The sequence below is a fragment of the Pleuronectes platessa genome, chromosome 5, assembly GCF_947347685.1.
Source record: "Pleuronectes platessa chromosome 5, fPlePla1.1, whole genome shotgun sequence".
Lineage (NCBI taxonomy): Eukaryota > Metazoa > Chordata > Actinopteri > Pleuronectiformes > Pleuronectidae > Pleuronectes > Pleuronectes platessa.
Window position 1 is genome coordinate 17423178 of NC_070630.1, and position 19344 is coordinate 17442521.

The window sequence follows — 19344 nt, forward strand, 5'->3', positions numbered from 1 at the left end:
GCAGCAGATCAGGAGGCCACAGAGTAAGAAATTAAATCCCTGGACTGGAGAACAGCAGTTGCGAAAAGCGAGGCGTGGAAAATAGAGAGTGGAGGCGCTCGACTCCACAATTCAGACTGCCACTAACATATCAAAGTGAGTTTTTGTTGTTTTCTATGTTGGAAAATTGAAGAACACAAAGACACACAACACTGTCTTGCACCCACAATGATCCTCTTGCACAGTGTAGTTTTATAGCAGTGGTGGTTCGGAAGCCACAAAAGAAAAAACTCCCCCTGACCCAACAAATTGTTTTATATCACTCATTAAGAACGATTGAGGGAAAGTAATTAATAAAAAATGTTTAAAACTGAGTTTTATCGTCAGACTTTTTATGTTTATTTTGCTGTGTGAATCATATTAATGCAGCATGGTGTCAGTCTACACCCTGCCCCAAGTTTGAGAATCAGTTTTACAGGAAAGGTGCATATAGGAGCATAGACATTATCACTTTTCTTTCTTCATACATTTCATTTATGCCCATTTTTGGAATATAAATACTGTTGTTGGTGCCTTAAAGAATTACTTGTAAATCAGAATGGGATGTCTACTTGTGTTTAGTTGATTTCTGAACAAGTTCTGACTCAAACTATGAAAAAAAAGCCTTAATTGACACTGAAATACTTTCAATAACTTGAAACACAAACTAGTGTTTAAATATGTTGTAATACTACATAATGGGGGATACGATTTTTGTCTCGAAAGCTTTTGGAAACATGTTTATAAGTAATCACTTCTTCCGTGTTTATGTAACACACAAATAACAGCTACTGCTTAAATCAGATGATTTGTTTTTTATTTAAGAAAAAGGTTCCAACAATAATACATTTAAAATTGTATTGACGCCTGCCAGGTTGTAGGACTGTGAGGTTGTCGTCTTCCCAAGTCAAATCCAACATGCACACTCGTCTGTCTGTGTTCAGTTAGCTCTCAGTCTTGGTGCAGTCGAACGGTTTCCACCACTGTGCAAACTGCAACACTTTTTTCCTCTGATCGTCAAAGTTCTCTCTGATCAACTTCCTCCAACGCCGCGGCTCCAGGTCCATCATGCCTCCGACCACTTCCTGAGAGGGGAGGAGAGATTAATGGTTTTTGAAATATTGCAGTGACAATTTGCTTGAATTGATTAGTTATAGTAGAAAAACAATCAAATATCAAAATCCTAACAAGGTTCATATGAAGCATCTTTGACCTGACAGTAGTTGCTTTACTGTAAGCCTGAATAACAATTTATTAACATTGTATCGTCAGTTATCAAAAAACATGTTCTTAAATCTCTGTTGTCATGAAGTGACTGATTTAATGTAAAGTGAGGTGAGATCCTCCTCGATCTTTGTAGGATTGATTTGGGGCTGCGACCCACTGTCACACATGTGCAGGTTTAATGATGTTACTGGAACCAAATGATAGTGACTTCTTCTTGCTAAGAGATACAAAAACAATATGAAACTGTACGAGAAGCAACAGCCTTAATTCACAAACTGACCTTGCCAAAGTAATGAGGGAACTTCTGTTCATTTTCTATCACATGAGCAAATCCTCCCTGGAGTCCAAAGTCTACGGCAAAGTAGGGCAGACCTCGAGGAACCTAGCAACACACACACACACAAAATGTTGTAACTTTAAAAAGAACGAGAAAATACAAGAGCAGAGTAAAGTGAGGAAAAACAAGAAATGAGAAAAGAATAACCAGAGAAAAATGATCAACAACAGATTGGTAAAAAGACGGTGAAAAAAAGGAACATACAGCTTGGCGGACGTCTTTTGAAGAGAGGTCGACAACCTTCTTGTTCATGGCCCATTCCTCATCACACTCCATGATGGCTTTCTGGAGACACACAGTAAACATTTATAATTCTACATGCATTTGATTTTCCTGCCTTACACTGTAACCTATGCCTTCATCCCATAAATGTGCTTCATCACAACAATGAAACAACAAACCTTAAAATATATGGGTGCCATATCACCCAGCTCTCTGGGCAGTGGGATACACTCGAGGACCATGTGTTGCCTTCTGCGTGGGTTCATGTGTGTTTCCATGAACACACAGTCCTGCTCCTGGGATTCAAACATACGGACCAAAGTACGCCGGAACAGCTGGGGACAGCAAAGCAGCAGGAAACTCGTATTAAGTTTTATTCATTGAAAAAGTGAAATCAGGCTTTCTTTATGAACCACTGCTGTACAGCAACAATCATAGAAGTTGTTATTTTGCCAAACTACAAGGGAAGACTGATTGGCTGACCTGCATTTCCGACCAGACATCCTCGTCCAATCCGGTGGCAGAGCAGTGATGCTGGAGGGGACAGATGAGACAGTGGCCCTCCGTCATCGACACTCCCACAGGAAGGCTCAGGTACGCCTGCACACAAGTCACAAACTCATTCTGTTCATATAGCAAAGTATAACAAATATATTTTTTAGGCACCTAAAATAAAACACCTGCAATAATAATAGACAACTATTTGTCAAACATCACATCTTTATCTTATAATTGTGGACATGGTGTCATTTGAATTGGACTGCTAATCTATACTGTGTATACTGAGTTGCACAAGCCTATTAATGGAAAACCTAAAAGCAAAAGCCAGAACTAAACTACAACAGCCACACCACACAAAGGGACACAAAATTTATTGGCCGAAATTTCATATAAAATAATGCTTGTGATGTTTTCACTAGTATATTTCATCTAAAGTGATGTGTTGTTTTCTTTACCCTAGAAGGGCCCCTTTATATTTAAATACTTTATATTTACATTGGGAGCGGGTCCTGTCTACGGAGTCCGCCATGTTTATTTTACAATAGTCCAAACTGGAAAAACTAAACCCTTTTTGAGTTTTTATGTCAAGTGAAGGCTTCCACAGGTTCTCCTTCATGTTTGAAAGGGGAGGGTGAGGAGAGGGGTATTCAGCTGCAACATGCAACCCCACCACTAGATGTCACTAAATTCTACACACAGAACCTTTAAGTGAAAGACAGCTCACTTGACTGCAGTAATTAAATCTGCGTGTTTCATTATCAACATAATAGTTTCTGTTGTGTTGTGTTTATTTTGTCGTGTTGTCATTTCTGCATTTGTGTTCAGTTTTTTGTAGTCAAGTTGTAGCTTTTGTAGTTGTGTTGTCACTTTTTCATTAGTTCTGGCTTATGCAGTTGTATTGTGGAGGTTGAAGTTGCGTTGAAGATTTTGCATAAATTTGTTCTGTTTTTTTCTGCACTTGTGTGACACGTCTCTGCCACCGTAGATCCGAATAAACGATGCACTGAAAGACAAAAGCTTCGGGAAATAATGAATAAAGCTCATTCGTCTCGTCTAAAAGGAGCCCCACATTCACAATGCCTTACCTTGCTGCCTATTGCCACTATGAGGTGCTTCTGGAGCTCTTGGCTGCTGAAGCAGTGGTGACATTTCTCCAGAGAGGCAACCATCCTCCTACTCTCCCCGATGGCTCTGCTCCTCATCCTCTCCTCTTCCGTCCCCTCGCCCTCCCGCTGCGCTGCACTCGACACAAACATGTCATCCAGCGTGTAGTTGTCGCCGTCTGTCTTCCCCATCATCTGGGGAGACGAGTGGAGCACAAGTGGTGGCAATGGAGGCAATGGGCGAGACAGACGAGACAGAAGTGGATGAGGAGATGGAGATGTAGGGAAGAAGAGAGAGAGAGTGAGCACAGCAGTTGACGGGCATGTGATCGTTATTGACCAAACCTGGTGTGTTTTCTCTATCCAATCAAAAGTGTGGGAAGAACATGCTACAGTATAAATAATCACACTCTTTGTGGGATATTATTGTAATTAAGAGACATGCTTGATGAAAGGTAGACGAAATTTAAACAGTTCTATGGTGGCACTTCTTAAAAAGTGGTAAAGTAATCATCAGAAAAATTCTGTAGAGATGCTAACCGTGCTTTGAAAGTGGCTGCTAAGTGGTTTATGTAGTTGCTGACGCAATTCTACCATCTGTGCCGTTTCCACGGATTATTTTGTGTGTGTGTTTGTGTGCGTGCGCACGCACGCAATGTGCCTGAACTGCACTCTACATGTAGGTTGGTCTCGATGTGTTAACGGTGTGTGGCAGGACGCTGCGTATCGTATCTAGTGTATCTACGCCTGAGCATTGTCACCATGGCGACCGGGTAACAGGTTGGAATCTGTGCGCGTGAGAGAGAGAGCAAGAGGCCGGCCTGGATGAAGTGGTGTGTGTGTGGGCATGACTCGCCATGTACGAGAGAGTGAAAATTGGATTAGTTTAGTGGCAGTGTGGGAGGGAGTGTGTGTACATGTGTGTTGCAGCACATAGGTGTCCAGGGGCGTACAGTTTTCTTGCACACACACATTAAGTCACATGACACACACACTAATTAGCTGTAATATGGTAATAAATCAATATACATGCCGTCAGTCTTAATATTCACTGCTCATGGTCTTTTCTTGACATAAGTGTCAGCTAATGATCAATGGACACATTCCTGATCTCATTTAAATAATAGATTTTGAATTCTGCTGTAGCAGAGAGCTGGAAGGGATTTACATACTGCATTGCTGGCATACTACTGATTTATTAATAAAAAATACACAGCATAAAATCTGCAGATCTGTCACTGACCAGTGGATACAACTTCCAGTTGCTAAACAGAAAACGGTACAGATACCTTCAGGTTTTTTTAACTTAGCTTCTGAAGGACCATTGAATTTGTTTTGGTCTTGAGTTTAATTAAGTAAGATCTACGTGAAAGGGATCCGTTTGTTTAACTAGTTTGTTTCATCTAAATTATAAGAATTGTTGTTTTCTTTACCCTAAAATGGGAGCTTTATATTTTGAATTACCACCGCCATGTTTTTTTCCAGTAGTACAGACTGGACAAACTAAACATCTTTTGAGTTTTTATGAAAAGTGAAGGTTACTACAGGTTCTCTTTCATGTTTGGAAGGGGAGGCTGAGGGGAGGGGTATTCAGCTGCAATATGCAACTTCACCGCTAGATGTCACTAAATTCCACACAGTGAACCTTTAAAACACTTTTAACAATAGCCTTGTGATTCATTTAAGAGCAAGTTTGAGTACAAAGGCTCGTGCAGCGTCCATGTATGAACCTGTTCAGTGATGATCATCTGCTCTATGTTTTTTAATTTGATGATGAGAGGTAGTATTTATAGAAGCCCTGCCATGGTAACTAAAGATGTATTTTTAGTGTCACTCTTTGTTGGTGCAGCACTTATGTGTGCAAGTGTAATGAGTGAGTTTGTTTTTATATCTACATTCTTCTCACTGACATAATCTTTTTTTCAACCTCTGCTGGGTGTCATTCCTAATGTCTGTTGCTTGTAATACATTTTCAACTTTACAACAATCTGTAGCCATCACACACTACTGTAGTATTTATTAGAAACATTCGTAGGGGAACATAGCGATTATAAAAATTTCATTCTGGGTCTTTGGCTCAAACTGCTGAAAGCCCCCGTCATCATTTGGTTATTCTCATAACATAAGATAAGAAAATCTTTATCTTATCCTTTATCCAGCTCTAATTCTTGGGGGGGCACTCAAAACAGGTCAATCTGAGGAGGGTGTTGTTTTAAATGATCCTTGTGGTATTTTGACCAAAATATGTTACAGACATTTCATTAAGACCCCAAGGAACCATATCAACTTTGGTAAAATGGGAATACTATGTGCCCTTTAAGATAAGAGCTGCAGAGGGCAGAAAATCTGTCCAAGCAACAAAATATCTAAGTGCAGAGTAAATCTAAGCACGAGCTGGACACATTTTCCATGTTTAGTAAGAGCAGCTGCAACAACTTGAAAGAAGTCAGAATTCAAGCCAACCTCCTCTGACATACTTGTACGCGGGTACGAACAGTCCTGTCACGCACTCAGAATAACTGATCTGTGCCCTACTAGAACAAGTTGTAATTTTTTATGGTCAGACACATCATGGATCACACTTTTCATTCTGGAAATTATTAGTATCCAATCGGTGTGCAGCGATGCCAACTGGTAAAACCATTGTCTTCTTACCTTAGCAGCCATGCGGGAGTAGAGGGCGTTCTGATCCTGTGCTGAGCTCATCTTCTCCCTCCTCACCATCTCCTTCAGACCAACATTGTCATCATCCTGGAAGTAGCGCACACGCTCCCCATCAGCATGGGTCTCGATCTGAGGAGAGAGGTACAGAGAGAGGACTGTGAACCAATGGAAGGAGGGACAGACAAGTGAACAGGAAAATCCATTGGAAAATTGGTCAAAAAAAAAAGAAGTAAAAATGAGTGAAAAGGAGGAATGAGAAAGTGAGAGAAGAGAGGAAGAACACGATGAATGTATGCAGGGAAAAAAGACTGACAACCTAGACAGATGGACTCTGACATACAGAAATGGACAGAGCAGCGACAGACTGATCCAGAGGAAACAGAAGGTGAGACAAACAGTTAGGGAGACATTTATTATGGAGGTGGTCCGTGGATGAATACTACAAACATTTAAACTCAGAGTCAGTTGAAGTCGCTGCTCTTGTTACACTCTAATTGAAAACAACGATTTCCCCCCTACTTTCCTACCACCCCCCTCTCGCTCTCTTTACCGATTTCTTTTTCCGTCGTCCTCCATGGGGCTCCTGAGGTCCGGAGGGAGCGTTGACTGGCCAGGCCCGACCCGAATGATCCGTTCTAAACAGCAGGACCTCCTCTTCCTCAGTGGAGCGACCTGGGACCTGGAGAGAGAAAACACAGTCGGGTCAAGACCAGAAGGCTGAAAGACTTGTTTCTAGTGTGTTTCTACACCAGACATACACACAAAATGAATGCCTGATATCATCCAATGTCTCCAACAAATGTCAGATCAGAAATGCTGCATTTGCCGACCTGGCCTGTAACAGCTTGGATGACTTCACCACTAAGCACAGGTTTTAATTCCCTCTCGAAGGGCCCTGAGGCCCAAACCTTATTAAGTCCAAAACACATGAAACTGAGTGTTTTAATTAGTCTTGTAACTCACTATGTATTGAGCTATCTTGTCAGTCACTGGGTGGACTGACTGGCTGAATGTGATCTCAACAAAAGCCATCTGGCAATGTTCTGGATTTAGCCTGAAAACCAAGGCCTCAAGGACGGAGGAAGCATTTGCTTTTTGACTTATAGTGTTGAAAACGCTGGGTATTATCTGGGATTAATTTGTTAACATGAAATATTGTATTAAAACACAGTTAGATTTATATTTATGCTTCCCAAGTATGATTATCTACTTGGATTATATTAAAGTCGTTGGGAGTATTTATGAATAACAGTGGTGCGTTTGTCTAGGAAATCTTTGCATAATTGAACATTACCTAGTTAGGTGGACAAAAAGAGAAGAGAAGCTTTTGTTCCTGCAGTACAATGTTCTGATAAAACTGCTGACTCAGTTCACTCGGTGAAAATGAAGCACAAAAGGTCGTTTTTTTTCTTTCTGGCCTTGTTATGAGGAGCTGCAATCTGAGCTGCGCTAAAGTTAGAATAACACAGTATCTCATCATTTTATGAAGCCCTCTTAATACTGAATACATTTATTGGAGGAAAAACAACCTAACTGCAGCCACTGACTGATTAGACGGCCTAAAAACAGACTGGACTTACTGTCAAACAGAGACAGATGAGACACAAGATGAAGATTGAAGAAGCAGAGGAAGAGAAACAGTCAAAACAGAAAGTGAGAAGAAGATTTCTTTGCTCCAATCGCCTTGGTCGGTTCACCTGAGGCTCGACACAATGTGAGCTAGACATGCATCAGGAGTAAGATCACTGAACAGTGACGATTAGCCAAAAGTCGTCCACAACGAGACAAACTGGAAGGACCCCGAACGAGTGCAAATCAACAGCACTCCGTCTTTAAGAGAGCCGAAGTACCTCTCAGCTGATAAGTGCACTAAAACATAAGAATTATGACATTTTCTCTGAAAGCTTTTGGAGGATCTCATGCTAGTATTTAAATTTGACAGGACAGCCTTACTGGGGATGCATTTGGCCAAACCTACAAATTATGATATCAGGTTATATAAATAATCACAGCCTGCTTCCTGTATGTTTATGAAGATGTCTTGAGTCTGCTCATGTCGGAAGTACGCTGCCGTTTATCTGGAAATATATGTTTGAGTCTGTGTGTATGTAGCCAGAAGAAAAGCCAGTAAGTGGAGATAAAGTATTGGTGTGATGTCAGGACACAGCCAATGCTCCCTGTTGATGGCTTATACTACAAACACAGATGCATGGTGGAGACACAAACTACTTCCTTTAACAGCAGTCAGATGTAAATTCCTCTTCAACTGATGACGAGTTTGTGTGAGACGCTTTTCCTGCTTCCTATATGGTGTGAGGTGGATGTTGCAGAAACCAACTGTATGTATGAGTATAAATGTATTTGCATAGTTTTGTGGGAAAAAATCGAAAAACTATCGTTGTGAAGACACTGCAGCAGGTTCTCACAGGTTGAGAGGGTTCTTTGAAGGGCATGAAGTGATTTTATTTAGGCTTGCGTGGTTGGATTTTTTTTTGTTATACGATGGAAGAGAACAATGAAGCAGCCAGCAGATAAATGGCACAAGATTCAGTGTGTGTTTGTGTGTCTTATCATGAGTATGCATGCAGTTTATGCTTATACCCAATTTAGTTGTGTATATTTGGGAATTAATGTGAAAATCTGCAGTAACGTGTATGAAGTGTGTGTGTGTGTGTGTGTGTATGTGTGTGTGTGTGTGTGATAAATAAAGGTGAAACAACACTGTGTAGATAAGCACAAGGTCAAAAACATATTTAGATAAGAAAAACACATAAGAGGGGAAATGGAGAGAGGAAAACAGTTTCCAATTAAAAAAGTTCTTCCATCTTTCTTGACCTGAGAAAGGACTGTTTTATTTGTACAGTTAAATCGGGGTCTAAAGAAAATCTTGCTTTACCGAACATAAAAACTAATGTAGTCTAATTCAACAGCCTGCAACAACTCCTGCCTTCACTGAAGTTAATCATCAGCTTATGTAAACGCTGTTCAGGGGGGGAATGTTAAACCTAATCATCATTTTGAAGACGATACTTTGAAATGTCTTAAAGTATATTTTGTTATACTGCGAAATGTGTCAATTTTTTTGTCTTTCCTCCAGATCACTTGTAAATTAGTTAGACAACGACTCTGTTAACTTACTGGATACCATCTACACACCTGGTTTGATGCAGCCGTGTCCAGTAGCTTCTTTCGGGCGCAGTGGTCGTCTTTGACTTTCCGTGCTGCCTCCAGTTGTGATTTCAGCTTCTCAACCAGGGTCTGCAACAGACACAATTATGTATTTGACAAATAAAACATCTTTTAAAGCCAATAAGCCAATAAAATCAGAATACGGTATATTAATGACCAATATTAGACTGCTAATTTGCAATATGTAGATTTTCTATATCATGTATTTTTTTTGCCGAGTATTTAAATTTTGTTTGACACACACACACACACACACACACACACACACACACACACACACACACACACACACACACACACACACACACACACACACACACACACACACACACACACACACACACACACACACACACACACACACACACACACTTTAGGGAGTATTGGTCTGATTGCTTTGTCGTGTAGGGAGATGCTGGCTGTCAGGTTGAAAACACTTATAGGTGTGAGTGTGTGTATCTAAGTGTGTGTGAAAGTGTGTTTGTTTGACAGTCAGCCCTTTGACCCCCTCTATAAGAGATCCCAATAGCACTCTTAGCATTGACAAGTGAAGGCAGATGGTGCGTTAAGTGCACCGATCAATAAACACTATCAATTAATGGATCCCATGACGTGCTGTTAAACCTATGCAAAGACTGGGAGGAAAGGTGTTGAAAAATAAAATCAACTGTAAAGCTAAAGATAGTTTTATGCCAGTCCACCAAACACATTTATTTTATCGTCTATAAATATCAGTGAGTTAAAGCTCAATGAAAACTGAGGCTTGAAGGGCCTTTAGTTCTTTTAAATCAAATACTTTTTTGTAAAGAGAGAAATATGATATATTAATTATTATGTAAACTGTGAATTTCATCGGTGATTACTTTAGTATCTTTGCAGCTTGTTTACAACCAACCTTTCAAAACTAACACTCAAAAAGTAAATTATCTCTACATTGCAACTCTCCTTTCCTAATTCATAAAAAACTATCCTTCATATCTTTTCTTGACCTTGTCAGGGTGAAGGCAGAGTGGTTAGGGAAGGAGATTATAATGACTATCCGAACCACCCATGAACTCCGGAGAATGCCCGCACGATGGGGTCAGGACTTTGACAAATCTCTGAAGTGCTCAGGTAAAGGGTGGCACCTGGGTAGAGGACATGTAGCATCAATTCCGCTGTGAAAATCACATGCTTTGCTTACAGCGTTGCCTTAATCAGCAACGGCTCTTGAATCACATGTTCTTTCTAAGTTCACATCTTTATCTGTGTCTTTCAATGTATACGGATACTCTTTTTTTCATCCTGAGATTTTAAGCAGTTATATAACGATAAATTACTCACTGTTTTGCCCCTAATCTCTGCCTTCACCAACTCGCTTGCCAGTCTGTTCATCTCTTCTTCTGACAGCAGAGGAATCTCTTCCTCTTCTTCCTCACTTTCACTCTCAATCCTGGGACAAAGAAAAACAATGTGAAGGGTAGAACAACACAAAAGGTAGTAAAGGAAATTGAAAAATGAGAGAAGACCAAACAGTTCCCAGAGATACCATTACCACGACTCCCTTAGCTCAGAACTTCTTCAACTCTTTCTACCACAACTCAGCCTCTGAACAGCAGGATTTAGTGACTTCATTATCCTCCCTGGCAATAACCCTAAATCCACTACCGGGAAACTTATTTGGGAAGTTTATTTTTGTCTAACCTTGTAGTTGTTTGTTTCCGAGCTCTCACAGTGTTTATCTGTTTTGATTCCGTTGAGTCTTTGTGCCCCCTAGAGATCATTATAGCTTTGTCTGTGAGAATCTGAACTGCAGCGTTCTAGTCTATTACACTCCTCATAGCCTCATTTCATTCTGCTACCCCACTTCAAGACTCACTTCATGCTGCAGGGGTTCCATGTGCTAGTTTACCCAAACAACTTAGCCTAATGAGGCACAGCACTGCACTAAGGAGGCTTGAGGAAGCAGCGATCCTCTGACATCTGGCCCACGACACTGCTATATGTTGGATGGCCACGTTTCTGATGCAATCGTTTGACTTGGATCCAAAGAAGGAAGGCGAGAATAAGAGGGAGAGAGAAAAGGAGGAGTAGAGGAAGATCAATAAGATCGAAAGAAGAAGGGTGACAACCACTTTTATAATCGATTGTTATTAAATCAAATAGTTGTTAAAACCCCAGAGAATACATAACTAAACGTATTAACATTAATTATTTATGAAAAATGTATTCCCTTTCCATTAGCTTTGTATTTGACAAACTGCAGTAACTTCAACAGTTATAGAATTCAAATAAACTAAATCGTTTTTTCCTAGAAAACGCTGTCTTTTAAAAATGGTTTGAAGAGTTAAAGGCAGCTGACGAATGGTTTAAAGAGTTTTTTTTGCATTTAAAAAAAGCTACAACTGATGCCATGAAGAGAATAATTTGTAATGTCCATCAAAACACAGCTACATCTAGAACACTCAGTCCATTACTCTGCCTTAAATGTCACAGAAGCTATTTTGAAGGTAGCAAAAGTTTTAAAAGATTAAAACCTTGATGTCGTCACAGCAGCTTTGTCACCGCATGGACCAGCCTGAGGAGGGGTTACAGCTTTCTCAACAATCCTCTCTTTCTCCTGCTGTAGTTTTTCCAAGCGGTCAGATTCTGGGGCCAGTTTGCTGTTCTTCTTCCAGGGTGGAACGCCAGCGTTAAGCGAACCAGAGTCTTCATCATCGGAGCTGGGTTTCAGGAAGCCTGTGGAGGGCCGAGTCGGGCGAGGACGTTCTGGGGCTGGACAGCAGAGACATTACAAAGCATGTTAAAGCTTCCAAGAGGCTTAGTGTGTCAAATTACAGGTGTCGTGTTTGCCTCTGCTAAATTTGACCCCGAGGTATCAGATAAGGCCTCTACGTCAACCCACCTTCAACACCGTCATCGTCTTCTGAGGGTTTGTGGAACCGACCTTTAAGTGAACCAGAGAGGGCGCTTTGACTCCTAGACGAAGATGATGATGATGAGGCACTGGGTTGATATTTTTCTATATTTCTTTCCCCATCTACATCCCTCTCTCTGTCTCTTCTTCCATCTCTCTCCCTCTCTCTGTCTCTATCCCTGTTTCTGTCTCTGTCCTTCTCTCTGTACCTGTCTCCATCTCGACCTCGCTCCTCCCCTCCCCCTCGAATTCCTCCCCTCTCCCCCTCCTCTCCTCTCGCTCGGTATCGCTCTCGGTCTCGAGGTGATGAGTCCCTTTGTCTTTCGTTTTTTCTCCACCGGCCTTCATCTTCTGCATCTCCCTCGTTTCTCCTCCATCTCTCACGGGTATCATTCTCTCCTTCCCTCCTTCCGTCTCTTGATGGGCCTTCTCTTCCTCCTCCTCTCTTCTTTTCATACGCAGCTTCCTCTGCTTCGGCAAGTCTCTGCTGAAAGTCTTCCATTGACTGGCAGAAGGAGAAACAAAACACAATTTAAAATACTTTCCCAGGTTTTGCAGCTGAGATCTATACAAAACATGGTCTCACATACTCCTCTCAGGCGGAGTTTAACTTTATTGTGGCAGAAGAAGCCACGTCCCATTTATCCAGGAATATAAATATGAATTCTGCAGGTTATTATTATGATAAGTTCAACGTGTAAGTGATAAGCATAGAGCAAGCCATAGTGCATTGATCTGGAGAGCGTCAAAAACATCAAAAATATTTACATCACTTTTATTATTTATTGCTAGGTTGTCAACTGAAGACAAAAATGAAGATACTGTTGAAACTATCAAAACAAGTCACACTGTGTGTGTGTGTAAAAATCCTTTACTATCGAGTGCATGTACCCCGACATTGTAAGTCAGAGTAAATGTAATCAATATTAAAATCAACACATCGAAATCTCCATTTAGAAAAAACTCAGCAGTGTGTAACATCCTGATCTGCATAACCATATGTGCCTGCTAAACTGTGGCTGCCAGTGTGTGAGCCACTTCCAGTGTGCCATCAGTTCTCACCCCATATCTCTCAGCCACCACATCGTTGACGCTGCGCTGCTCCCTCTCTGCCTGCTCCCTCATCCTCTGGTAGCTCTTCCTCAGCCAGCCCAGACCTCCATCATTGACGACTGAGCCTGAAGGAACAGATGGAGAAAAATAGTTCAACAGAAACTCATACTGATACTATGTTTGCTCCATTTAACTAATTCTAAGCCCCAGAGTGAGTCATATTTTCCACATTGTCATTAACTTGTGACTAACGACTCAAAAGATGATAACATGGTAGGAAATCAAGTTATGTTGATTATGCCAATTCACTACAGAGTAATCATAAGAGACATGCAGAAATTAAAGAAGTGACTGTTTAATCATCTACTTGTTCAATATATTATTTAGGGTAGAATTTAATAAATAAAAGCAGTGACCAATGAAAATGAACAACAAGTGACGGACTATGATGAGTGAAGAGGGTATTGATGACGTTTTTAAACTGGAGGCAATCAAACAAAAGATGAAATACTCTTGATGTAATTTTGATCTCCTTTCAATATGGAAAAGTTATCCAATGTATAAAATATAACTATTATTTTTTGCACCACCTCAACTTCAACTGTTTATCACCTGCTTAACTCCTGGAGCATTTCCCCTGATTGTTAACCACAAAGTTTGACCAACTATTGTTTCTTAACTAAACAAAGCATCTTATGTTAAAAATATATATTGAGACAGAAACCAGCCAGTACCCCCTGAAACACCATAATTACAACAACACAAGTGGACAACACTTCCATCTGGCTCTGATGCTGTGTATGTGAGAGAGGTTTGCGTCAGCATATTCTGCTTTGCTGTTAAAGCAAATCTTCCAACAGAGAGAGGCCATGCTGTGGGAACTGTAATTACTATGTAAAGATAAAGGACACAGGCACACATACCTGCATGTGCCTGTCAGCTTAGCGCTGCTTATTCTCTGTCTCTCTTTGTGACTATGGATGCAAGAGCCTTTAGCTGCTCTGCACCACGACTCTGCCACCGGGACTCTATTGGACTGTGCAAATCACAAAGATTGTATTTGTTAGGCGGCTGTGCCTATTGACCGGATTTTAACCTTGGTTTTACTTTTGAACTATTCTCGTGTTACACATGTTTTACTGATAGGTGTTGGTGTCCCCAAATCTGATATTAATGTTTGGTTTACTCTCACTATTCATGTGCTTATTTATGATGCATTTAGTCCTTTACCTTTTTTTCCCTTTGATCAAGAAATATATTGAGAACTCTCAGTGAAAAGACACATATCTCTACCTGTTCTAAAATATATTTTAGCTTGTGCTTGAATGTTAGTGAAAATAACTTAATAAATACAATCTGGTGAAAACTATTCTGAGGTGTTGAGACCAATTATGTCTGTGGAATATTTTACATGGCTGGAAAAATGATTTGACAGGGAGTTGTAATCTCAAATGACCATCACCTTTCTTTAAAGCAGTACCAGCCTTCTCCCCTGGGGGCAGCCCCGTTCCTCCATTCTTCCAGTATGGATTTAGCTCCAGTTTGTGTATGCCAGCCTGAAGGAACCACAAACACAAACTAGAATCATTTCTATACATTTAAAAAAACTTAACTTGGAAGCAAATGATAAACATCCAGACAACCCTATGCAGCAAAATGAAACTAAATAAAGACGCGATATGCATCAGAGACACATGACAACAAAAACCAGAGCAGACAGATATTAAAAAGTGTAAAACAAACAGACCTGTTCAATGGCCTGAGCCTTTGCCTTCTCCTCATCTTTCTGCCGTTCTTTCTCAGCCCTCTTCTCTGCTGTGGATGTGGTCTTCATCGCCAGGAAGTCAAAGGTCATCCATTCGTCTCTCTGTAGGACAGTGAGGAGGCTTAAACAAGGTTCAAAGACGGGATAAGAAAACCAACCCCAATTCAAAATAAAAGTAAATATAAAGAGAAAGAAAATTGATAGATACTATTTGGGGTGAAACCAAACATTGTTCATATCATTATCCAGTATCTGGGCAAAATGCTACCTGAACATTCTGGGATGGGCTGAGGGCGATCTCTGAAGGTTTGGACTCATCAGGAACCTGCCAGGCTTTAGCAGATTGTATCTGAGGCTGAGCCTCAACCCAATCATCCCCAGAGGCCTAACAGAGACAGGGAGGGGAAAGTGTAGGTGAGATATAGATGATGATGAAGAGAGAAAGTATAGATTATCATATAAAATAAACAAAGGGCAAGACCAAAAGCTAAATCTTAAAAACCACCATCTCTATAAAATGAAAAAGTTTTCTTTTATCAAATTTAACTAGATTTAGCTTCAATTTGAGACCTTCTTTAAAAGGTATGCTGCAGAGGGAAATCTAATTAATGTACCTCTGAGCTGTCACTGGAGCCATCTACTGCTCCTACTGTCTTCTTCTCCTTCTTGGCCTTCTTCTCCTTCTTCTTTTTAGATTTCTTCTCTTTCTTCTTCTTCTTGGTCTTCAAACTGCCCTCCTGTAGGGGATTCAGGTTCCATGAATTTCATTTATATTGCTATTGTTTGTCACTGAGATATAAATCATACAGCAATTATGATTCAGCTCCATGTTTTTCTCATGTCTCAATAATGGCAGAATAACTATGAATGTCTTAAGTATGATTGAAGACATCTCAGTGTTTGAGAATCATTATCATGGTCTTCTTTATCCTCTGGATAATTGCTTCAATATACTTTAAATCATAATGGCACTGAATGTGTAGATAAATGATAAAATACTATTATAAAATACTGTTACTATAAAAGTGTGGAACTCTAACTTAATGCTTGTGACAGTAACACAGTCACCACTGTTTTCAGGTGTAATAAAGTTATTGGTTGCTTAACATACTCTTTTGATTGTATGCACAAATAAAAGTGAAGAAAACCGTTGCATCTTACGTGCTCTATCTCCTGCAGCCTCTGGTTGACCTCAGGCAGCATCCAAGTGTCTTCCCCTCTCAGCCTCTTCAGCTCTTTCTTCCTCACTTCTCTCTCATACTTCTGCTTGGCCTGGGTGATGGGAAAGAAATAAGAAAATCAGTAAAACGGTTGAAAGTAAGGGGACAAAAGCATTTTCATTTTCATGCGAAGAGAAGAATGTCAGAAGCACATCCTGTTTGCTCAGTGGGGGAGATCCTCCAACTTGATCACACAACATTTGTCTGAGGTATCGTTTCAGGACACTTTTTTATCCTACAGCATAGGCACTTTTCCTCTGTAGGCATAAGGTCATGGCATCTACAGGAACAAGAAATATGTACACAAACAAATCAGAGAACAACTAAAATTAAAGGATACAGGGACTAGCCAGTGCTTGTGGAGAGCTGTGTGGAGCTTCACATTTATCTTTGAGATGCAATGGCAGTGAAACTAAGATCATTATGAGCGGATTGCTCTTCAGACCAGGTCACAATAAAGCAGACCCGGTTGCACTCTTTGCTTTGGCCGCTTCATGCACAGGTGATCCGGGCCGATAATGTCTATACAGCTGTTAATCTCCAGGAGATGCTTGGCCTGTGTGTGGGACAGAAGTGTAAACAAAGCTGCACAGCTAAAGGGATTACGCACAGGTAGAAACGCGTGTGCGTACATGGCGTGTTTACAACAAGCTTATCTGTGAGGTGGACACAGTTTACAGCTGCGGCCAGGACATAGAGCCAGGAGAAACAGATGCAGGTCTCCTATCTGAACTGCTCACTGTTTGTCCTGCTGGATCTCTTCCCACACACACTCAGAAGACACACAGACGCTCTGAGATTCAGAGAAAGTCATTAACATCAAGGCCGAGAACACAAATGTGAAAATATGCGGTTACGCCGCTAAAACCCTCCGTACGTCACGTTATAGCTACATGCTAGCCTAGTTAGCATTTTGGCTTTCCTTCGGTCCGGTCCTCACTGCCGCCATAACCAACACCAGAGAAACCAAAACCAGGTTCACACAAGTAAAGAGATCGTTTCCACTTGTCTCGGTTCGTACCTGTTCTGTGACCTCTCGCCGGGCCTGTCGTTTTTTTTCCTTTCTTTCCTCGATACTGCTTGTGCTCTCGAAGCTGGCTCCGAACGCCGCCATGACACTGCCGTCAAGTGTTTTTTGTTACCTGTCGCAAATCGGTGCCGTTTACGTCAACTGTTGCTTTGTGGCTATTGTCGTCCAGTAAAGACAGTTCCGCACGAGACGTCTCCAGCAAATATAAATGTCACCAAACCAACGCTTCTTAGGTGAAACATATTATCGTACAACAGGAAAATAAAATACAAGTATACGTAGTATAGTATTTGGATATAGGTTCATAAATCCAAATATCATACCTAATCCATCTATGATGGATCGTTATATAAAAAATGTCAGAACTGTCTTAAACAGTCTGCCTCAGGTGTTTGTTTGTTACTTCAACCAAGGGGGTTATTTGTTAGGGCCCGAGCACTGACAGGCATTGACAGTGCCCACAGTGACAGTGGGAAAGGCCCTATTGAAATTGTAAGGATTATTATTATTCAGGCAAATGAATTGGCTTTTTGAGGGCTTTAACATGCTCAAATTCTTACCAAAATTTGCAGAAAATTAGAAAGTGGATACAATTTACATTTCCTAGAAGAATTTTCAATAGGCGTTGCCAAAAGGCTCCCCAAGACCCCCGGACATGTTTAAATTCTGAACTAGTTCATAGTTCAGTTCATTTCATAGTTTTAAGGTGCAAAGTGAGAATGAAAGACTTAACTTGTTAAAGAAAACCTTATCCATCACTGCCTTTACTGTCGGAATCTTTATGAGACAGTGTGTAAAAATCCCTCAGATAAGGTGCATCGGATCTCGGATGTATTTGCTGAAGTCCAATATATGCTTCTCTGAGTCCGTTACGGACGGACACTATTTGATTTATAGTTCTACGAGCCTTTTTGTTCTGAAACAATTCACCGCCAGAGCAGTAGTTGGCGCAACGGAAGTCGAGCTTAGAGAAGCCTACCTAATAAGGTATAGAAGAAGTCCACGCTACAGTCTATGGTTTATTTACGTCCCCCCGGCTCCTCACACACAGTGAACGATGGCAACTAATAGGAAAAGGCTCTGTAGTTGTTAACGATTGTTACCTGCTTAAATTTAGGTTTACTTGAATCAAATGAAAGGGAATATTGTAATGAGCTATGTTAACACTAAGCTAGCTAGCTAGCTATTTTGTTAGAAAATGTCTCCAGTGAGCAAGAGTGTGAACGAGCAAATTTGAAATGTAAGAAATAACTATCGACAGCTCTCTATTCTTTGCATTAATATCTATCTCTAGTATTTTCAAACAATAATATCAGTGCCTATAGAATGTTGTTGTTTATAATCAGTTCATATTATACAATGACCCTGAAATTCTGTCTTTTCTGTTATCTTATGAATGAATGCAAGCAAAGATACAGAGAAAAATCACACTCTTTCTGATTGAACCAATCTATGAACTGTATGAAACATGGATATCCGCAGCCCCAAATGAGCCAGCATCCTTAGGGGCTAAGCCCCCCCTTTCTTTCAATCCTAGAAACGCCCCTGCCCTGAACCAGCGCAGAGAAATGATGATGATGATGAAAAATTAAATATAAAAAAATTAAGTTAAGTTAAGTTAAATTAAATTAAATTAAATTAAATATAAAAAAAATCCTGCGCAGAAGCCCATTGCGCACATTGCGCACATCCTGCGCAGAAGCCTACTGCGCAAAAGCCCATTGCGCAGGAATTGCACAGTTTTTTTTTATTATTTTTTTTTCAGTTTTTATATTTAACTAATTTAAATTTACATAGTGTAAGATATTTAGCAATTAATAGGAGAAATCCTGCCAATTTTAAGAGTTCAGTATATTGCCAGAATGAAAATGGGACAGAGTGGGATTTGAACCCGAGTCCTTCTTGTTGCCTAACCAATACTTCACCGACGGGGCCAGACCACCTGTTAATTGCTGTGAGGAACTAAGCGGTATAAGAAGTTGGACAAAACACTCCAGAGAAAATATTTTCTACTTTACTACATATATTTGACAGCCTTACTTAAAAGTTACTTTTATATTTTGGGCTTTTAGATACTGGATGATTTAACATACTTTAAAAACCTAGTGTTAGAGAATAA

General features: G+C 40.4%; 1 protein-coding gene across 1 annotated transcript; it reads right to left on the bottom strand.

Moving 5' to 3' along the window:
* Positions 1–813: 813 nt before the first annotated feature.
* cwf19l2 (CWF19 like cell cycle control factor 2) lies at positions 814–17316 on the bottom strand. The gene is made up of 19 exons (XM_053423321.1): positions 17217–17316; positions 16137–16247; positions 15590–15712; positions 15244–15360; positions 14958–15077; positions 14673–14766; positions 13220–13335; positions 12146–12662; positions 11778–12015; positions 10585–10693; positions 9229–9330; positions 6623–6751; positions 6064–6201; positions 3391–3603; positions 2288–2404; positions 1984–2139; positions 1787–1867; positions 1526–1627; positions 814–1103 (listed from the first exon to the last, which is right to left on the bottom strand). The coding sequence occupies exons 1-19, from the start codon at positions 17307–17309 to the stop codon at positions 963–965; spliced, it is 2817 nt and encodes a 938-aa protein (XP_053279296.1). The 5' UTR covers positions 17310–17316; the 3' UTR covers positions 814–962.
* Between the last annotated feature and the right edge of the window lie 2028 nt (positions 17317–19344).